Source organism: Schistocerca americana, chromosome 8 (genome assembly GCF_021461395.2).
Source record: "Schistocerca americana isolate TAMUIC-IGC-003095 chromosome 8, iqSchAmer2.1, whole genome shotgun sequence".
In the NCBI taxonomy this organism is placed as follows: domain Eukaryota; kingdom Metazoa; phylum Arthropoda; class Insecta; order Orthoptera; family Acrididae; genus Schistocerca; species Schistocerca americana.
Window position 1 is genome coordinate 392,341,491 of NC_060126.1, and position 21,569 is coordinate 392,363,059.

General features: G+C 42.3%; 1 protein-coding gene across 1 annotated transcript in view; it reads left to right on the forward strand.

The window, feature by feature from the left end:
- Positions 1-21,569, forward strand: part of LOC124544959 (UDP-glycosyltransferase UGT5-like) — a 134,804-nt gene that overhangs the window by 83,231 nt on the left and 30,004 nt on the right. The window contains exon 4 of the mRNA XM_047123706.1: positions 3,852-4,074. Coding sequence (XP_046979662.1) covers positions 3,852-4,074 — 223 coding nt within the window. The remainder of the gene's footprint in view (positions 1-3,851; positions 4,075-21,569) is intronic.

Consider the following 21,569-nt stretch of genomic DNA (forward strand, 5'->3'; position numbering starts at 1 on the left):
TCTTTGTTACAGACTAATCTCTATTTTCTCCAATTTTTTTCACTAAAATTGGTCTTTCTAAACGGACAGTTCCTACTTTCCTTTTAGCGATTTAATTATTCTCTCTTGTAATCTTTGCTTCTTTTCTAACCGTCTCGCTGCTTGCGTTTGGAAAGCTTCAGCTCAGCTTAACCGTGGGCTGTCAGACGAGCTTTGCACTCTGCTTTTTGTTTCCATTTTAGGAGGCACAGTTACACAGAAGAGACCTAACAATTAACAAATGATTCAGTACAAAAGTAACTGAAACAAGCTCCACGGATGTGAGGTTACGGTAAGTGAAAGACATATCGAGAGTGATTTACGTTTTTATTGTAAATCCCTTCGCTCGAAAGTTTCCTTCCTTCATATCTCCTCTGTGTTACAACAGATGACGTGTCACTGATCTCATTTGTACTAAGATTTCAGTACACTCAAGTTGTCTATTTGCTTCCACCGCGCTGAGTGGAATGCGTAAGTTATGAACAGTCTTCACCAACCTACAGTTTTCTGTAATTGCTGTCCCCTGCGCATAAAACGGCACCTGGGTTGTGAATCCGTTATCTTGAGGTTGTAATAAAGCGTTAGCGAGGAGCTGGTATTGTATGAATAATTAAATTTTGAACTGGTTTGTTTAAATGAGACGCCCCTCGTTTTTTATTAGCAGAGTACGAGAAACTACAATTGTAGTCCATTTCATAAACCACAAACAATCTCCGTTCTTTGCACTTCCACAGAGAACAAACAAAATAATGAACTGCATGTTTCCGTAATTATTATAAAATGGTTCAAATGGCTCTAAGCAGTATGGGACTTAACATCTGAATTCATCAGTCTCCTAGACTTAGAACCACTTAAACCTAACTAACCTAAGGACGTAACACACATCTATGCCCGAGCCAGGATTCGAACCTGCGACCGTAGCAGCAGCGCGGTTCCGGACGGAAACGCCTAGAACCGCTTTTTTTTTCATTTTTGTTCGGTATTGCTCGTTGCGTTTGGCCTCGGCGGACGTCACAAGACATCTGATCAAGTTGATCGTTGATTCCCTCACTCAGTTTTTTTATTACAGAGAGCGAGCAGCCCTCTGACCGAACACGCTGAGCTACCGTGCGGGACAACCGTTCGGTCACAGCGGCCGGCCGTAATTATCATCAAAATAGTTCCCAATCACATGTCTAAAACCCAGAGACTGCTAATTAAGTTTTTAACCAATATCGATCGCGGCAGACAGTAGGTCTACCGATTGAGTTCTTTCATTTAGAAACCAGAGATTGCTAATTAAGTCTTAACTGAAACCAACCACGTCAGACAATACACTGATGAGCTAAAAATTGATGACCACCAGCTTAATAGCTTGACTGTCCGTCTCTGAAACGATATACATCACTGATTCTGCGTATCGGCGATCCGATAGTGTGTTGGTAGGTTTGTGCAGGTATATGTGGCATTAGATGTTTAAGCACAGGTCATGTAATTCACGTAAATAACGAGGCGCGGATCTGCGTACCCGGTGATGGCCCCAATAGCGATCCAGATGGGTTTGGCTCTGAGCACTATGGGACTCAACTTCTGAGGTCATTAGTCCCCTAGAACTTAGAACTAGTTAAACCTAACTAACCTAAGGACATCACAAACATCCATGCCCGAGGCAGGATTCGAACCTGCGACCGTAGCGGTCTTGCGGTTCCAGACTGCAGTGCCTTTAACCGCACGGCCACTTCGGCCGGCCCAGATGGGTTTCACAGGATTTACATCAAGCGAATGTGGTTGCCGAGCCATCAACGAGAGTTCACTATAATACTTCCCAAACCACGGTAGCGCGGTTCTGGCTGCTGAAAGGTGACATCGCCTTCGGGGAAGACCTCAAGTGGGGTGCGACACAGGTGGTTCACAGCTGTCAGCGTGTCTTCGATTACCACCACAGGTCCCATTCAAGCGCAGGAAAATGTCTCCCATAGCATAATGCTGCTCCCACCAGTTAGCGACCGTGGTGCATTGCACGTTTCGAGTCGTGGTTCACCTCGTTGACAGCCTTTGTGGAGACGACCATGACGCAGTGTAGCAGAAATGTTTCACCCGAAGAGCCAACACGTTTCCATTGATCGACGGTCGAATCCCGATGGTTCCGTGCACACTGCAATCGTAATTGACGATGTCGATGGGTCAACATGTGAACACGTAGGGGGGGTCCGCTACAGAGCTACCTGTTCAACAGCGTACGGTGGACGGTGTTCTCCGAAACACTTGTGCGTGCACCAGGACTCCGCACATTTATTTACATATAAAAGCCGACTACAGAATTTTCCTTCGCGTGAGACTGCACCTACGAGATTCGTTCAAATGATTCAAATGGCTCTAAGCACTATGGGACTTAACATCTGAGGTGATCAGTCACCTAGACTTAGAACTCCTTAAACCTAAATGACCTAAGGACACCGCACACATCCATGTCCGAGGCAGGATTCCAACTTGCGACCGTAGCAACAGGTGTTTCGGATACGTAACTTATTTCGTAGCAAATCAGCATTTATGCTTCACAGATGCTGCGAAAGAATAGATAACCCCTGAACTTCAACGCAAAGAATCATGCAGTTTTGAGATTTCTCAGAAGCTGTCATTGTCATATAATAATCTAATTTTTAGTAAATCGGCGCTTGTGATTTAGTTACTGTACCGATGTTCCAACTAGCATATTCTGTTACATTTAGTTTCTCCTTAAATGAGATGATTATATATATATATATAATAAATTAACTCTATTTTAGAGTTTACTAATAACCATACTTAACCTCAAAATTTTTAGGAAATTAGTAATTTTTACCACCATTTTTTCTGTTTCCTTAATAGAAATCTCGTTTTATGTATTTACTTCAATTCTTACAGGCAGTTAGCAGCTTTGTAGCTCAAGAGACTAAAAGATAATCAGCAGGCTTAGTTTAAAGTTATTTGTTCACAGTCCTGTAAAACATTCCAGCAGCAAAAACGCGGCTCCGTTGTGAATGCTGTTCCCGAACCCAGGATGAGCTGGTTGACATTCCTTCATAAGCACCTGGAAATAACTCTGACTACTGTCAACCGATTGGCAGCTTTTGCGAACTGATGACCACATACAGTATGAATTCGTGATCGTTTCTCACCTTGCTTAATACACTTAAATATTAGTAGTATTACTATTATCAATCAATGTGAAACAAAGATCTACTATTTTTAAGCATCCTATAAGAATAGGGCATTTCGGTGTAGTCACGCTGCAGATCATTGAGAGCATCCCTGTTGAAATTCTTAGAACGAACATGCAAAGAAGAATCGGGCAACATGTTACTTTCTCCCACACTTGTCTCGCGAAATGACGACGACGACGACGACGAGAAAATGTGAGGAATTAGAGCTAATAGAGAGGTTACAGACAATTTCTTCGCACATTTCACTTACGAATCGAGCACGGTAGGAGCAAAATGACAATAGTACGAGAAGTACCTTCCGCCATGGCTTGCAGTGTATGGATGTTGATGTGCATGTGGATGTAGACGTAGACGTACCTCCTATCTTCTGTGTTTCGGCTTATTTTTCAACAGATACTTTATGATCCTGTTCCTTACATTCTTGTTATATGCTCTTTTCATTTGTCCCTGTAATTCATTATTTCATAAATCAGATAAAATGTTTAATTTTTGCCCCATATCCTCATTTCTCTGTCTTGTTCTACATTACAAATTATACCTAACCACTTTCGTTTGTCTTACATATCACATCTTTTATCACCCAAAGTATTGAATTTAGAACACATTATGCGATTTTATAACTACACATTTACCGTAATTTTTTTCCTACAGGACCTGCAAAAGTTCCTCGATGAAGCTCCAGATGGGGTGATATACTTCAGCCTTGGCAGCTACATCAAAGGCACCGACCTGAGGCCGCAGGCCAAAAAGGCTTTTATTGAAGTCTTCTCCCGCATTAAGCAGAGGGTCCTTTGGAAGTTCGAAGACGACAATCTGCCTGGAAAGCCGGACAATGTCATGATTTCCAAGTGGCTGCCGCAGGCTGACATACTTGGTAAGTACATTTCGGAAGGTTGCTAAGATGCTACGACAAGAGGTCTTATAGAGAATAAAACTAAAAACTCAGAAGGAAATGACTGTACAGGTCTGACTTACTTAGGCAGCATTCCTCTGGAATATTTAAAGCTTGTCACTTTAAAGTGATTGATTTCGGTTCAAATTTTCCTGTGACTGTAAAATTTGTGAACATTTTCACAGATCACACAAGGATCTGGTGAAAACGACAGATACTGAAAAAAGGAAACCGATTACTAGCACACATGTAATTCAGTTTTTCTTCTAGTTCGCAAAGAAAAAGCTGAAAGACGCCAAACGATCTGGAGACACCTTCCTGCAGTCACAACGATTTGCATCAGTTGGACCTCTTGAGAGGCAGATCACTCAAACTCATATGCGGCAATGAAATTGTTGCGCAGTGGAATAAGGACATGAAAAGGGTGGCTCCGAAAAACGAGTCCTGGATGTTAGTTGTTTAAAAAAGCATTAATGATCTCAATAACAGGGGGGCTCCTCAATCTACTAAAATAAAATATCGGTCCACACTGACTGCATTTCATTATAAAATGTGTGTCCAATAAATAATACGAAGAATGAGATTATCACTCTGCAGCGAAGTGTGTGCTGATATGAAACTTCCTGATAGATTAAAACTGTGTGCCGGACCGAGACTCGAACTCGGGACCTTTGCCTTTCGCGGGCAAGTGCTCTACCAACCATTTTTTATCTCATTTTGTTCGCTTTAGTTCGTTGTATCTGCTCGGGGCGGACGTCGTAAGACATCCGATTAAGTTCGTCGATGATCGATTAACTCAGTTTTTTTATTACAGAGGGTACGAAACCACAGTTCATCAAGAGTAGTGACTGGCGTATTGTGACGAGACAGTTGCTCGGCCACCAGAGACCAGACGTTTTCAATTGGTGAGAGATCTGGAGAATATACTGGCCAGGGCACCAGTCGAAAATTTTCTGTATCCAGAAAGGCCCACACTGGACCTGAAACATGCGGTCGTGCATTATCCTGCTGAAATGTAGAGTTTCGCAGGGATCGAATGAAGGGTAGAGCCACGGTTCGTAACACATCTGAAATGTAACGTCCACTGTTCAAAGTGCCGTCAATGCGTACAAGAGGTGACCGAGACGTGTAACCAATGGCACCTCATACCATCACGCCGGGTGATACGCCAGTATGGCGATGACGAATACATGCTTCCAATGTGCGTTCACCGCGATGTCGCCAAACACGGATGCGACCATTGTGATGCTGTAAACAGAACCTACATTCATCCGAAAAAATGACGTTTCCATTCGTGCACCCAGGTTCGTCGTTGACGACACCATCGCAGGCGCTCCTGTCTGTGATGCAGGGTCAAGGGTAAGCGTAGACATGGTCTCCGAGCTGATAGTCCATGGTGCTGCAGACGTCGTCTAACTGTTCGTGCAGATGGTTGTTGTCTTGCAAACGTCCCCATCTGTTGACTCAGGGTTCGAGACGTGGCTGCACGATCCGTTACAGCCATGCGGATAAGATGCCTGTCATCTCTACTGCTAGTGGTACGAGGCCGTTGGGATCCAGCAAGGCGTTCCGTATTACCCTCCTGAACCCAGCGATTCCATATTCTGCCAATAGCCATTGGATCTCGACCAACGCGAGCAGCAGTGTAGCGATACGATAAACCGTAATCGCGATAGGCTACAATCCGACCTTTATCAAAGTCGGAAACGTAATGGTACGCATTTCTCCTCCTTACACGAGGCATCACAACGTTTCAACAGGTAACGCCGGTCAACTGCTGTTTGTGTATGACAAATCGGTTGGAAACTTTCGTCATGTCAGCACGTTGTAGGTGTCGCCACCGGCGCCAACCTTGTGTGAATGCTCTGAAAAGCTAATCATTTGCATATCACAGCATCTTCTTCCTGTCGGTTAAATTTCGCGTTTGTAGCATGTCATCTTCGTGGTGTAGCAATTTTAATGGCCAGTAGTGTATAGAGCAGTGCTCTGAACAGATACAGGGAGACAATTATTGAACTATATGAAAGAAAACTTAAATTAGTTACAAATAACGGCGTGAACACATTCCATTCAACATGAAAACTTCACTACAGATATTCAGATTTAGGTTATGACATGTTCGATACACCTGCCATCATTGGCGATTATGTGGCACAGACGAATACCGAAATTCTGAATAACTCGCTGAAGTGTCGGAACATCGATATCTCGTGAGTGTCGATATCCTGACGACCTACTGAATGACTGTTTTCAGCTCGGCAATAGTTTTGCGGTTATTCCTGTACATCTTATCTTTAATATAGCCCCACAAAAAGGAGTCACATGTGTTCAGATCCTGAGAATATGGCGGCCAATCGAGGTCCATGTCAGTGGCCTTTGGGTACTCCAGAGCCAGAATGCGGTCCAAAAAGTGCTGCTCCAGGACATCATTCTCCGGCTTGTATGGGGTCGAGCTCCGTCTTCCATGAACCATATCTTGTCGAAATCAGGGTCACTTTCGATAATGGGGAAGAAATCATCTTCCAAAGTCTTCACATACCATTCAGTAGTCACTGAGCCATCAAGGAATATCGCACTGATTATTCTGTGACTGGATATTGCACGTCACACAGTCACCTGTTGAGGGTGACAAGACTCCTCAATCACGAAATGCAGATTCTCAGCCCCCCCCCCCCTCCAAACGTGCCAATTTTGGTTACTGACAAACCCATGCAAATTAAAGTGGGGTTCGTCACTTAACTGAACCATACAGCGCATACTAATTCCTATCATGCCATGCAGCCAACCGTGCAGTTTGAACGTCCCAACCCAAAACGTTCAAATTATGAAGATTTTATTTCACATAGTTCAATAACTGTCACCCTGTAGCTTTGGCTTATAAACATGAGCAGTATTCAGTACTGGGCCAAGTTTCCACCACAGGTCATTGTACCAGCATTTTAAGTTGGAGCTGATGGACACTCATGCTGTGCGTCCACCATACTCAGAGTAGTAGTTTGTGACTGCCGGTGGCTAGGTAGCTGACAGAAACAACGCAGACGGCGGGCTGTCTGCACAGCTTGTGGCCCCTCGCTCGGCCCTTGCCAGCACTTTTTTTTTCTTCTTTATTGTGGTTTCATTCCCCTGCCCCATATGGGCAGGGGAGGGCTGTCAGCGGCACTATCCGCCCATCTTCAGCTGAGTGACATGACAACTAATACAAAAATAAAATGTTACATATAAGGCGATAAAAGAGGGGGACATGAAACAGAGTAAGGGGTGATAATGGAGGTAAAAAGACACATGGAGACGTTCATGGGGGACAATTAAAAAACTTGACATTAAGTTAAAAACCACAGTTGACGAGTTGTAGAACACAAAAAAGGCACTGAAGTCACATGCTTAGGTTAAAAGTTGGCCACACTAAAAAACACTCCAGAACAACACACTTTAAACCCACTTCGAGCACACACGATGAAGAATAAAACTGACAGGTGGGACCTGCCGAGGGAGAGGCCGGAGAGGATGGATAAGGAGGGGAAAGCAAGGGGCAGCAGGGGAGGGGGCAGGATGGAAAGAGTAGGGGCGTCAGTGGGTGCACCAAGAGGCAGGAAACAGCTGGGGCAGGAGATGAAGGGGGAAGACAAGGCAGGAGGGAGTGCAGAGACACTGAAGGTGAGCACAAGGGAGGGAGAGGGAGGGGGAGTAGGAGGGGAAAGCCGCTCAGGAGAAGGGAGAGGGTGCCAGCACTTTTGATATGGCCTATGCATACAGGCAGATGAGTCCAACAACCCATCCACTGAGCATATCTACTCTGAGCCAGTGGCCCGTGTGTGGCTGATGGTTCCGTGGACTTGTACAAGGTCAGGGTCTGTCTGTTCGACCAGTGGGCTTTATCCTGCTAGCCTCGGCCGCTACCTGCCAACCCACACACTCTTGGTTCAGGCCGGTAGGGTCCACCAAGCAGTCACCAGTGGCCACACACAGGTGGATGGGTCTGTGGACCAGTCAGGATGTGAATCGATGTCTTTTGAAATGGATGCGATCTCGCAGTGACTAGCCTGTAGTCACTGACATTCGCCTGTGCCTTCTTAAGCTGATTAAGGATCCCAGACTTGCACCTAAAACATGCAACATCTACCCATTGTGGAGAGAATTTTAAAATGGGGAAACGACAGCTTAATCATTGCACTCACTGGGGCTGTTCATAATCAGCATTGATATATTCACATGATACAAGGCTGTTTCAGAAGCGAATGTTGAATGAAAGAAATGAAATAAAAATGGGATGAGTCAGACGAGAATGGATTGACGCATTTCAAAGAATGCACAGAGACCAAATCTGCAGAACGGTCCTCAAATCCAACAATTTTCTCCCTTTAACCTGAAGTTGAGCAAACGATCTCACTGCTCTGCGAAAGAAAACTTTATTCTCATCGAATTCACTCACATTTCGTGAAAAGTAAAATTTCTCTCATGAACAAAGCGCAATACCTGTTTGTGATTGTTTGTCTTTTAGAGGCAGGCGATAGAGATGAGGTTAAGCAGTTCTCAACAAATTATTGCCCTGAATTCCGTGGTCTTGGCTCACTATCCTTCTTTCCAGCACGTTCACAAAGGAGGATGCACTGCTTTGATTATCCCATAATTTCAGGCTGGAAGTTTACACAACATGACTTGGATGGACCTTGAATATATTCAACAAAGAAGTGCTGGCAACTGGCAGTATGTCGTCTTTGTTATAACTGAGCAATTGCAGTATTCATCTTGTCGATAGCTTCTTCGTACTGGAAGTGCTGGATATTTTATTAAATACCATTGGTTAGAAACACTCCGAAAAAGTTGGAAAGGTGTTCCAGGATAGGTTCCATACGTTACGCTGTTTCAGAGTCAATTAGCACTGAACTTAACCAATCAGGCTTTTGCGCTCGCAAATTCAAGCGATCTGCCAGACAAGGTGTTGTAAAATGTATGCTTCGTTTGGTTACCTAAAACCGAAGAAGAGTGCGATAAAAAAAAAAATTGGACATGGGACGATGGTAAGGATTGAAGTCCCAACAAAGGCCGAGCAGTCTCGCGCTCTATGATACACTTTATGACAACAACCGACACTAATCGTATCTGGCGGGCCGCTTGAATTTTGGCGTGCAACGGCCTGACTGGTTAATTTTCATGTTGTATAGCTAGGGAACGGCAAAACACATAGCATTTTTTCCTTATTAACTATTGCTTAGCAAACCTACTATGCAATACTAGCTTTCAGGCTGTTTCTGACCTCCCTGTATGTATGCGTGCATGTTCCACATTTCCTTCTAAACCACTGCACCTGTTTCAGCCAAACTTGGCACACACATCACTTATTGTCTGGAAAAAATCACTGTCTGGGTAGGAACCAGCCACCTGTCAATGTGGTGAGGGTGAAAAAAGCAGTGTAGCCCACAACTCGAGAATAGTCATACTTCAGTCATCCAGTGTTTGGAAATGAGAGCACTTGGAGACTTGAAATAAACTTTGCGCATAATTTCAAACCTTTACGAATTTTTTTCTCGTTGACGACCCGCAGAAAGTGATGTATTGCTTACATTTTTGCTGTTGATACAGTAAAATTGCTGCACGAAGCATGACGTTTTAATTTTTTTACATATTTCTACTATTCGAGACACATTTTCCAGCATTATTCACATACACCACTGAATGTACGAGTATAATAATATTATTATACCACACATAGTGAAGATACGACGTCATGAACACTGAAGCGTGGCATGTGTGCAAGGGGAAGGCCTTATCACGGCCTTGAGAAGCGCGTGCCACACGTGCTGACCATATGCGAGGTGACCTGTAACACGTGAACCCAGTGCAATAATAATACTAAAAGCGCTGTGCACTGATTACACAATCCGCACTGCCGAGCGGAAGTTAACAGCTGCTTTTGTTATACGTATGTTACCCGCAAATCTGTCACTGGGATTAAGATGAAAAATCTACTCTCTGCGGTGTATATGTTTGTTATACATTCATCAGAAATTAGGGATACTTACCTAAAGTTCGTTCTTTTGCCCAGACTAGATTCGTGACAATTGAAGTGGGATTGGCGCTACTAAAATTAATGACGTAACTCGATTTTCTTTACATTTTGTGATATTTCTGGCTCTGGAGCCATAATATTCCTTCTCAAGATTCTCTTCGTAGTTTGGCTGAGATTACAGCAGATGATGCATGACGTAAGAGATGCGGGGAGAGGAAGAAAACAGATGGTACAGTCAGTACCATTTCCGAGAGGAATTGGGCCAGTTTAGCAGGACTGGCTGTCGACACAGGAGCGAACACGCCAGATTTGTTAGCTGCAGTTCTTAATATTTAATAAAGCGTAATTCAGGTTTTATTGTCAGCCGCATGAATACATCCTCAGTAGCGAGTTAAAATCCAGTTATTTCACATCTCATTTTTACAACAATTTTCATTAGCTTTAGTATAATGATATTCAGGCAAAGCACTTCGTGCACCTTCGGCTCCCGCCAAATATGTGCTAAGAAGTGGAGTAATTCGTGCTGTCTGGTTAGTCTGCGGCGAGGGGTTGAACGGTGAGGTTCGCGTTATTGGCTGCACAATTAATATCTAGGATGCGCGCCACATACATCGTATTGAAATAACGCGACTTTGTGCAAACCAGAGAAGAATATGATAATAGAGTGCATAATTTTTGTGAACATGCTTTCTACAAGAGTTAATGCAATTGAATTTTGATTGATTGTAATAACAAATCGGACAAAGTATAAACAGCTAATAACGCGTTTTGTAATGAAACATATGCAAAACTCCTTGTTAGCTGTTTATACTTCATATGCTTTGTTTGTTATTAATGAAAAAGCTGTTGGTATCGCTAATTTGAAATTTATCGGATCATTCAGTAGAATCGAAAGCTTTAACCACTTCCTCAGTTACATCAGCGCTTCAGTTAAAGACGACAAACTCGCGACCTGAGCACTACAGCTGCGCCGGTACAACGACATTTATACATATATCAGGTCAGTAAATGGTATGATGCGCTGGGAGTCTCTCAAGATGAATATTCAGCCGTCTGTCAGCAACCTAACGTGGAATCCAAACCACACATCGTTCCTGGCATACCTTCCAGGTGAAGGCTAGCGTAAGGGCAGACTGAAAAATGCTGTCGTTCAAAGGGTTCGATCACGCTACCTTACGGTCCCCAACCCGACGCCGAAGGATGAAGCATAAAAATTTAAAACCGGATTATGTGTTTGCGGGGTTACAAAACAGCAGATTGACAATAGCAAGAAAACTATTTCCGAAAAAGTGACGTATTTTAATATCTAACAAAAATGTGTTATAAGTCTTTTCTAAAGGTGTTAGGCTGGAGCGCAGTGTTGCGTGGAATGCATGAAAAGTGGAAGACAAACAGATCATATAGAAAGAGAATGGAAGTTATCGAAATGTGGTGCTGCAGAAAAACGTTGAAGATGAATTGGTAGATCATATAACTAATGACGATTCGGTGGCATTGGGGAGAAAGGAGATGCGTAGCACAATTTAACTAAAAGAACGGATCTGTCGATAGCACACATCCTGAGACACCGTACAATAGTCAACTTCGGTAATGGGGAGGAGTGTGGGAGATTAAAATCTTAGCAGGAGACCTAGGTTGACTAACGTAAGTAGAAGAGGCTCGCACATGATACACCAGCGTGGAGAGCTCCTTCACGGCTGTGTCCCACCTGAAGACAACGACCACAACAACGACAAAAGGTTTTAAATTTGAAAGGGGCCAACAGCGGTCCTTTGATTCCAGTCAGCAAATCAATCAGCAGAGTGGCAGAATCTTTGAATATTTCCAGGAAGATCCAGTACGGTGTGGCAGGTATTGACTTAACTACGCAGCATATACAGGCTGATCAAGGTACCACTACTAATGTGTTCTGTGCATCCCATGAAACTTTCAAATACCACACGCAAGGGTCAAGGTTTTGAATTTCTCTCGCTCACTACACGCGAACATTACTCCTACAGAAAAAATGAAAAGGACATTCTTTTAGAAAATTTAATACAGTCAAATTTTTTTACTAGAGTACGTTTTCGCTAGAGACCGTAGTTTTCGAATTATTCAAGACAAACGTCCAAAAGTGGCATTCAAAAGAGTTTTCTTGAAATCAGTTAACTCCGAAGGCCTTAAATTCAACTAAATGTCTAGTAATTACAATTAGAAATACCTTAAATTGCAAAGAACACATAAAAATGTTGTGGAGAGGACTGCCTTTTATTCGCAGAACATTTAGAAAATGTACCAGATCTACTAAGGAGACTGCCTACACTACACTTGTGCCGCGCGGGGCAGCCACACGGTTTGAGGCGCCATACCACGGTTTCCGCGGCTCGCCCTGGTGGAGGTTCGAGTCCTCCCTCGGGCGTGGGCGTGTGTGTGTGTGTTTGTGTGTGTGTGTGTGTGTGTGTGTGTGTGCGTGTGCGTGTGTGTGTTTTCTCCTTAACGTAAGTTAGTTTAAGTGGTGTGTCAGTCTAGGGACCGATGACCTCAGCGGTTTGTCCCATGGAACTTACCACCACCACCACCACCACTACCACCACCACCACCACACTACACTTATCCGTCCTCTTTTGGAGTACTGCTGCGAGGTCTGCAAGCCTTACCAGATAGAGTTAACGGAGTACATTGAGAAAATTCAAAGAAGAGCAACCCGCTTTGTGTTATCGAGAAATAGGGAAAAGTGTGTCAAAAACGTGATACAGGGTTTGGGGTAGACATCATTAAAACGAAGACTTTTTTGTTGGGTCGGAATCTTTTCATGCAATTTCAATCACAAACTTTCTTCTCGGAATGCGAAAATATTTCGTTGACACCGACCTACATAGGGAGAAACGATCATCATAATACACTGAAGCGCCAAAGAAACTGGTATAGGCATGCGTATCCAAATACTGAGACATGTAAACAGGCACAATACGGTGCTGCGGTCGGCAACGCCAATATAAAACAACAAGTGTCTGGTGCAGGCGTTAGATCGGTTACTGCTGCTACAATGGCAGATTATCAAGATTTTAGTGAGTCTGAATGTGGTGTTGTAGTCGGTGCACGAGCTATGAGATACAGCATCTCTGAGGTAGCGATGAAGGGGGATTTTCCCGTACGACCATTTCACAAATATTCCGTGAATATCAGGACTCCGGTGAAATATCAAATCTCAGACATCGCTGCAGCCGGAAAAAGTTTCTGCAAGAACAGCACCAATGAAGACTGAAGAGAATCGTTCAACGTGACAGAAGTGCAACACTTCTGCAAATTGCAGCAGATTACAATGCTGGGCCGTCAACAAGTATCAGCGTGCGAACCATTCAACGAAACATCATCGATATGACCTTTCGTTGCCGAAAGCCCACTCTTGTACCCTTGACGACTGCACGACACAGAGCTTTACATTTCGCCTGGGCCCGTCAACACAGACAATGAACAGTTGATGACTGGAAACATGTTGCCTGGTGGGACGAGTCTTGTTTCAAATTGTATCTAGCGGATGTACGTATACTGGTATGGAGAAAACCTCAAGAATCCATGGACTCTGCATATCAGCAGGGGACTGTTCGTGCTGGTGCGCCGTTGGAGTGATTCGGGACCCCTGATACGTCTAGATACGACCCTGACAGGTCACACATACGTAAGCATCCTGTCTGATCACCTGCATCCATCCATGTCCGTTGTGCATTCCGACGGACATGGGCAATTCCAGCAGGACAATACGACACCCCACAAGTCCACAATTGCTACAGAGTTTCTCCAGGAACAGTCTTCGGAGTTTAAACACTTCCACTGTTCACCAAGCTCCCCATACATGAACATTACTGAGCATACCTGGGACGCCTTGCAACGTGCTGTTAAGAAGAGATCTTCATCCCTTCGTACTCTTACGGATTTAAGTACAGCCGTGCAGGATTCATGGTGTCAGTTCCCTCCAGCACTAATTCAGACAGTCGAGTCCATGCCACGTCGTGTTGGGGCTCTTCTGCATGCTCGCGGGGGCCCTTCCTCGATATAAGACAGGTGTGCCAGTTTCTTTGGCTCTTCAGTGTAAATAAAGTAAGGGAAATTAGAGCTCACATGGCAAAATATAGCTTTCGTTTATTCCATGCGCTGTTAAAGATTAGAATGATAGAGAATTATTTTGAAGGTAGTTCAATGAGCCCTCATCCAGGCACTTAAGTGTGATTTGCAGAGTATCATTGTAAATGCAGATGTATGTGTAGAAGTCGAAAACCGTGGCTTCAAGCGAAAACGTATTCCAGTTCAAAATTTAACTAAATTAAATTACCTACAGAAAGGTCCCCCCACGAACCATGGACCTCGCCGTTGGTGGGGAGGCTCGCATGTCTCAACGATACAGATAGCCATGCCGAAGGTGCAACCACAACGGAGGGGTATCTGTTGAGAGGCCAGACAAACGTGTGGTTCCTGAAGAGGGGCAGCAGCCTTTTCAGTAGTTGCAGGGGCAACAGCCTGGATGATTGACTGATCTGGCCTTGTAACACTAACCAAAACGGCCTTGCTGTGCTGGTACTGCGAATGGCTGAAAGCAAGGGGAAACTACAGCTGTAATTTTTCCCGAGGGCATGCAGCTTTACTGTATGATTAAATGATGATGACATCCTCTTGGGTAAAATATTCCGGAGGTAAAATAGTCCTCCATTCGGATCTCCGGGTGGGGACTACGTAAGAGGACGTCGTTATCAGGAGAAATGGCAGTTATAAGAGTCGAGGGGTATGAAAGGGAAGCAGTGGTTGGGAAGGGAGTGAGACGGGGCTGTAGCCTCTCCCTGATGCTATTCAAGCTGTATATTGAGCAAGCAGTAAAAGAAACAAAAGAAAAGTTCTGAGTAGGCATTAAAATCCATGGCGAAGAAATAAAAACTTTGAGGTTCGCGGATGACATTGTAATTCTGTCAGACAGCAAAGGACTTGCAAGAGCAGTTGAACGGAATGGACAGTGTCTTGAAATGAGGGTATAAGATGAACATCAACAAAAGCAAAACGAGGATAATGGAATGTAGTCAAATTAAGTCGGCTGATGCTGAGGGAATTGGGAAATGAGACACTTAAGGTAGTAAAGGAGTTTTGCTATTTAAGGAGCAAAATAACTGATGATGGTCGAAGTAGAGAGGATGTAAAATGTAGACCGGCAATGGCAAGGAAAGCGTTTCTGAAGAAGAGAAATTTGTTAACATCGAGTATAGATTTAAGTGTCAGGAAGTCGTTTCTAAAAGTATTTGTATGGAGTGTAGCCATGTATGGAAGTGAAACATGGACGATAAATAGTTTAGACAAGAAGAGTATAGAAGCTTTCGAAATGTGGTGCTACAGAAGAATGCTGAAGATTAGATGGGTAGATCACATATCTAATGAGGAGGTACTGAATAGAATTGGGGTGAAGAGTAGTTTGTGGCACAACTTGACTAGAAGAAGGGATCGGTTGGTAGGACATGTTATGAGGCGTCAAAGGATCACCAATTTAGTACTGGATGGCAGCGTGGATGGCAAAAATCGTCGAGGGACACCAAGAGATGAATACAGTAAGCAGATTCAGAAGGATGGTAGGCTGCAGTAGGTACTGGGAGATGAAGAAGCTTGCACAGCATAGAGTAGCATGGAGAGCTGCATCAAACCAGTCTCAGGACTGAAGACCACGTCAACAACAACAACATACAAAAAGGTCCTGTTCATTTTTTTCTATAAGACTAATAGTGTGCATGTGGCGAACGAGAGAACTTGAAAATCACGCACGTGGTTTTTGAAAGTGTTGTGGGTTGCATAAAACCCATAGTTGGGGGCAGCTGACCAACCCTGTATAAGCATATCAGAACAAGAAAGAGTACATGACAGTTCAAGAGTTGATTACATCGATATATTCGTAGGTAGTTGTGGGGCGGCGGGTGGAATTCCTGTTATTAATCATGTTTGAAGAAACACTTCATTTCCCGGCCGATGCACCATATGTGGGGCGGCGGGTGGAATTATGTCAATTTTATGTTGTTTATATAAATGTTAGGTTTGTAGAATGTAAAACCAGTTCCTATTATTTAGAATGTTATTTATGCTGCCTTTCGCCGTTCTCAAGACTGGCTCTCTAACTACAATATTGGCAACCAGAAAGTGATTAGCAAAACGTGAAGCCTGTAATTAGAATTCCTAGTGCCCACTTCATCTGAGAATACACTTATAGTTACAGCTTATAGCTCTGATGAATTAGGAGATTGTCTGGGATTTATAATCAAAAACGGTCGTGAAAAAACGTTCTGTATTCTGAAAGTCACAGATGAAAACAAAAGAATCCACACAATCTAACTAACAGAGCAGTTCAGAGTCTAATGCGCTGATGCAACTATAAATGTCCAAATTAAATGTTTAAATGAATGCTCGCCATAATTTGATGATTGGGTTCATCAAACGCCACGCTAAATAATGGTAGAATGTTTGTCCCGCGGTGGCACGTGAAAATACGACATTACGCAAACTGAAGATCGATAATTAAAGTCATCCCAGAATTAACACTTCACTCGGAAATGATTTCATGGTTACGCGTATACCGAGTAACTTAATACGGCATCCGAGGCTGTTTGTAGCAATGATACCGACGCGACGATACTCCCGACGCAGATGGCGTGCTATTCAGTGCCTGGAGAGTACTGGGGCCTTACTTCCTCGCGCAGTGTCGTTATATATAAAGCCGCGGTGCCGACGGCTAAGGGAACGCCTGATCAAATCGGCTCTCCCGACTAGCCGCTGGGCTAGTAATGCACCACATTAAGCTACCGAATAAATCATAGCTTCTTTTGCTGATGGCCGATGAAGCTCTTAATTTAAATGTGCATTTAGCACACAGGTAAGTAATCATAATAAAAGTTTGACGTGGCTAAGTTAAATATTTTGGGCGAGAGAATTAATTTAACTACATTACACGCAGTAGATGAGCTCTGAACCTGCCCTTTGGAGATACGCTATCGCTATAGTTTTACAGTTATTGAGTTGAAACTTCTCACATCTTTACGGTTATAGCGGATCTCCCTTCTACTTAAATTTAAACATCCTAGCCTTGTTTATTAGCCTACTTAATCTATCTTGCTTCCTTAATTTTTAAGACAAAAACCAGAAAATCATGAATTTCAATTAAAATCTTAATTTGTGAGATCCAAAGTACTGTTTCTATTAAATTATTATTGAAAAGGAATCTAAGTGTAATTTTTAAATCTCTAGCACTTTTCTGTTGCGCCAATGATTTTTACAGAAAAATGTCCAAATTTCGAAAATGGTTAAAGTTATTGAACTGATATTCAACACATATTAATTTAGTATTACTCCTGACATTCTAGAACCGTTTTAGGTTATTTGCTTGATTTTTAAAGTATTGCGAACATTTATGACGTCAGAGGTAGTTACAACGGACTGGCTGGCACACAATGGAAAGACTGATGTGCATTTATTACGGCGTGAGTAGGCTGCTTCCCTACATCACCCTCTACCTAATTTTTTTGTTTTTGAATGTTAATGAACGAAAAAAAATTTAATTACAAAAAGGGAAGCAAGAGTACAGCTTAACTCCCTATGAAAAATTAAAATTGAAATGTAAACATATAGAAATATTAAAAGAAAACTGATTACCTACTTCAATTATTTAAATTACAGGCATGTTCGCTGGCTCTTACACTTACAAAATTTAAGCAAAATCAATTAAACACTTTGGCATACATATTGCCTTAGACAAACAAACACATAAAAATATGTAAAATCATGAAAATCTTAAATACATTAAATACGTGCTTACATACACAAATTCAGAGAAAATAAGTTATTCATGATACATAAACAGATGATTATATCTTAGCAGTCTTTTCTAAACCTGAAAGAGAATTTTACAAATCATTTTTACACACGTGGTTGTAGCCGCTTTGGCTGGCGTTCTACACTTCCATTCACAAGGGTAGAAGAGGGGAAGTTGCTATGGTGTGCGTCCTTCACGTTCACTCTAAATTACATGGGGAAAGGGGAGGGGTCACTGTCAGTTGTGTGCAAGTCACTCCACGCTTTTACGCAGCTACCAGGCTGCCATTATCTGGTTCGTCCTGTAGAACAAACAAAAAGAGTGCCTCAGACTCTGTTCACTTATTATCTAAGGGTGGGTCACAATGAAATGGGGATATATACATTTTATCCTTCAATATTTTGCTGGAACAAAGTTAACAGAACTTATTCAATATTACTCTCGTGGTTACTTAATTGTCATAAAATCGGTAAACAAATGGCTTAAAATGCCGTTAGTGATGTACTAGAGAAAATTTATGCTCAAGGCATACAATCATAAATCCTATTTAATCTGAATTTATTATTTCTGGGCCGGAACACTGAACCAATGCTCGGTACATTCCTGATACATTTGTATTTTATTTACTTAGCTGACTCATCTTCAATTACCTTATTGTTAGAGATAGTATGAGTATATTTGATTAGTAGTTGTTTTCTAAGCTTCTTTGTACATGTGAGTAACTTTTGGTAATAGTACAGTTCTGAGTGTTCAAAACACACTACGTTTAGTTGACTACTAAATCCACTTATTGGTCCTCTGCTGCTTTGTCAGTTCCACATCTGCAATTATGTACTTACTTCTTCGAAGTGTATTTATGCTGAGCTATAAATAATGTTTCACGTCTGCCATTATGATATTCATTTACTTTGCTAGTGTATGAACTTAAGTAATACTCACTCCATTAAAATTTAAAGCATAGGATAGCACATTTATTTCATATCTATAGTGTACTGCAGCTGATCAGCTTGCTCACGTGGCAATCCATTTCCACTCGATCGGACGCTGAAACCACAGGTAGTCTCTCTCGACCTACCACTATAGTGCATTAAGTAATTATGGACGAGCGTAATGCTAAATTCCTTAAACCTATAGGACACCATGAGCTACTCTGTCTCATCTAACATAAGGGTACCTATGGTCGCATTCACGCCTCCAACTCATAACCTCAATACATGTAGGTGTGTCCTGTCACACACTACACCAAAATAATGGCCAGCTCCAACCTTATAAATATTTCAAAGACGTGTCCTTCACGTCTCAACCACAAACACTGTTCAATTCTATTACACTGCCATTCCTTGCTACACAAGGTGAGTTCATTCTTACAATTTGTCTGCATTTTTTTCATAACACTAAGTAATCTCTCTTACTATTAATTAGTTAGCTCCACAGCATACAATAGGTTTCACTGCCACTTCCGATCCTGCTTGAACACGAATTTGTACATCTTTTTTAAATATTGTTGGTGGACCATTTCAAATAAAACAACACTTTGTACTTACAGTATTACCAGGGTTCTATACATACTTGTTACTCAAATACATTTTATCTTAATTACATCATACTTCTCTGTTGTTTATGTCACTGTTAGGTTTGTCACATTAGGTTTTTTTTTTCACTAATCGGTAGATATAATGGTTACAGAACTCATGGCATGATAGTCATGACGGAAAATCTTTTGTATTGGAAAGAAGAGGTCGAAATTTTTGTAGATAGGAAAGATGAAGAGTGAGTGAGACCTGAAATGGAAAGAAGATCTCACACAGCTGGGACTGCACAGCTGCCACACTGTGTAGAGGTTACAGAACAACCTCCTCGCTATAGAATTCATTAGCTTATTATTGAAATTTTCATATTGGAAAGAAGGGGTCAACATTTTTGTGGACAGGAAAGATGAAGAGTGAGTGAGACCTGAAAAGGAAAGAAGATCTCACACAGCTGGGACTGCACAGCTGCCACATTGTGTAGAGATTACAGAACAACCTCCTCGCTATAGAATTCATTAGCTTATTATTGAAATTTTCATATTGGAAAGAAGGGGTCAAGATTTTTGTGAACAGGAAAGATGAAGAATGAGTGAGACCTGAAAAGGAAAGAAGATCTCACACAGCTGGGACTGCACTGCTGCCACACTGTGTAGAGGTTACAGAACAACCTCCTCCCTACAGCATTCATTCATAATGTTTGACCACGCCACGTCGATCTGAAAATACCTTATGATGCCTTTTTAGAACCTGTCTCAGTTCTTCCTTCTGATTAGCTGAAATTTTATCGATTTCCTGCAATTTAGTTTCTATTTTATCCAAAATAATTGCTTCTTCTTCTTCTGTGTTTGGCTTACTTGTACTAAGATTAACACCTTCGTCCCAATATTTCCTATTTTTCAGAACTCGTATAGGCAGCTCCCAAGTTTCATCATTAGATACTACATGTTTATCACTAAAAGGTACTGTAATTACTCCAGTTATTGGCAAGACCATTTTTAACTGGCTTCTTTCAAAGTCAACAACACTCTGATATTTTGACAGGAAATCTATGCCAATTAAAACCTCAATACTGAGATTGTTTACAATTAAACATGGATGATCAATTAAATTACCATTAATGTTAAAGGGCAGCAAAGCTTCTTGCTTTACCGTTTTTGACACCTTGCCAGTAGTACCAATTATTCTTAGTCCTGATACCCTCATTACTGTAAGCTTGTCTTTACCAGGTAATGCATCAAAGAAGGACTGAGATATAGCACTCACCTCACTTCCCCTGTCTAAGAGACAACGTTCATTGATACCCAACGTATTTACTATTATTATAGGGTGGCTTATTCTAGTTTGTGCAGGTGGTTCCTCAAACTCATCCAATAGTTCCTTTTTGATTTGTCTCCAACTAAAGTGATCGACATCTGCCTTTATTACATTTAGGTCAAAGTGTGTAGGCGTTTCCTGAATTACATTTTCAGCTGCCTTTTCCAGTCGGTCTATTAATTTCAAATCGAAACACCGCACGACTTCATTACATTTAGTTTGCTGAACATGACCCAAATTACTGTAGTCTGAGCGATTCTGCGCCTCCAGACCGGGCATAACACTAGTTACAGCTAAACCACTTTCACCATTATCGTCGGGTTCCTTCTCAAGTGACAACTGGTCACAGCTACTGGGTTCATCGACCCCCACCAGGCTACCCTCTACATTCTCACTTACCTCCTGTCCTAAATCTATTAGTACTTTATCAACATCCTGCACAGGCACTTTAGATAAGAGCACATCATCCTCATCGTAAATATACGCATGAATTTCTTCTGCTTCTTCACCTGACAATTCAGTATTTTGTAGCTCCTCCCTATCGTTAGACTGCGGCGCCTTCTCTTTCTCTTCCCAGTTAGAAAGCGTCTCTAACACGGTATCTATCAAATACTGTGAGTGATCTAATATTTCTGCTGTATTCTTAGATGCTACCAACTCTTAGATGCTACCACATGTTCAGTCTGAGTCTTCTGATCTGTCTTACCAATTCCCGTAACTACTGGCTTAGGAAAAGTAACCGCCTGGTGAGCACCAGTGTCCTCATAGACGGGAACTAGTTTTCCTGCCTCGGCCTACTACTGTTTCCTTTATTTTC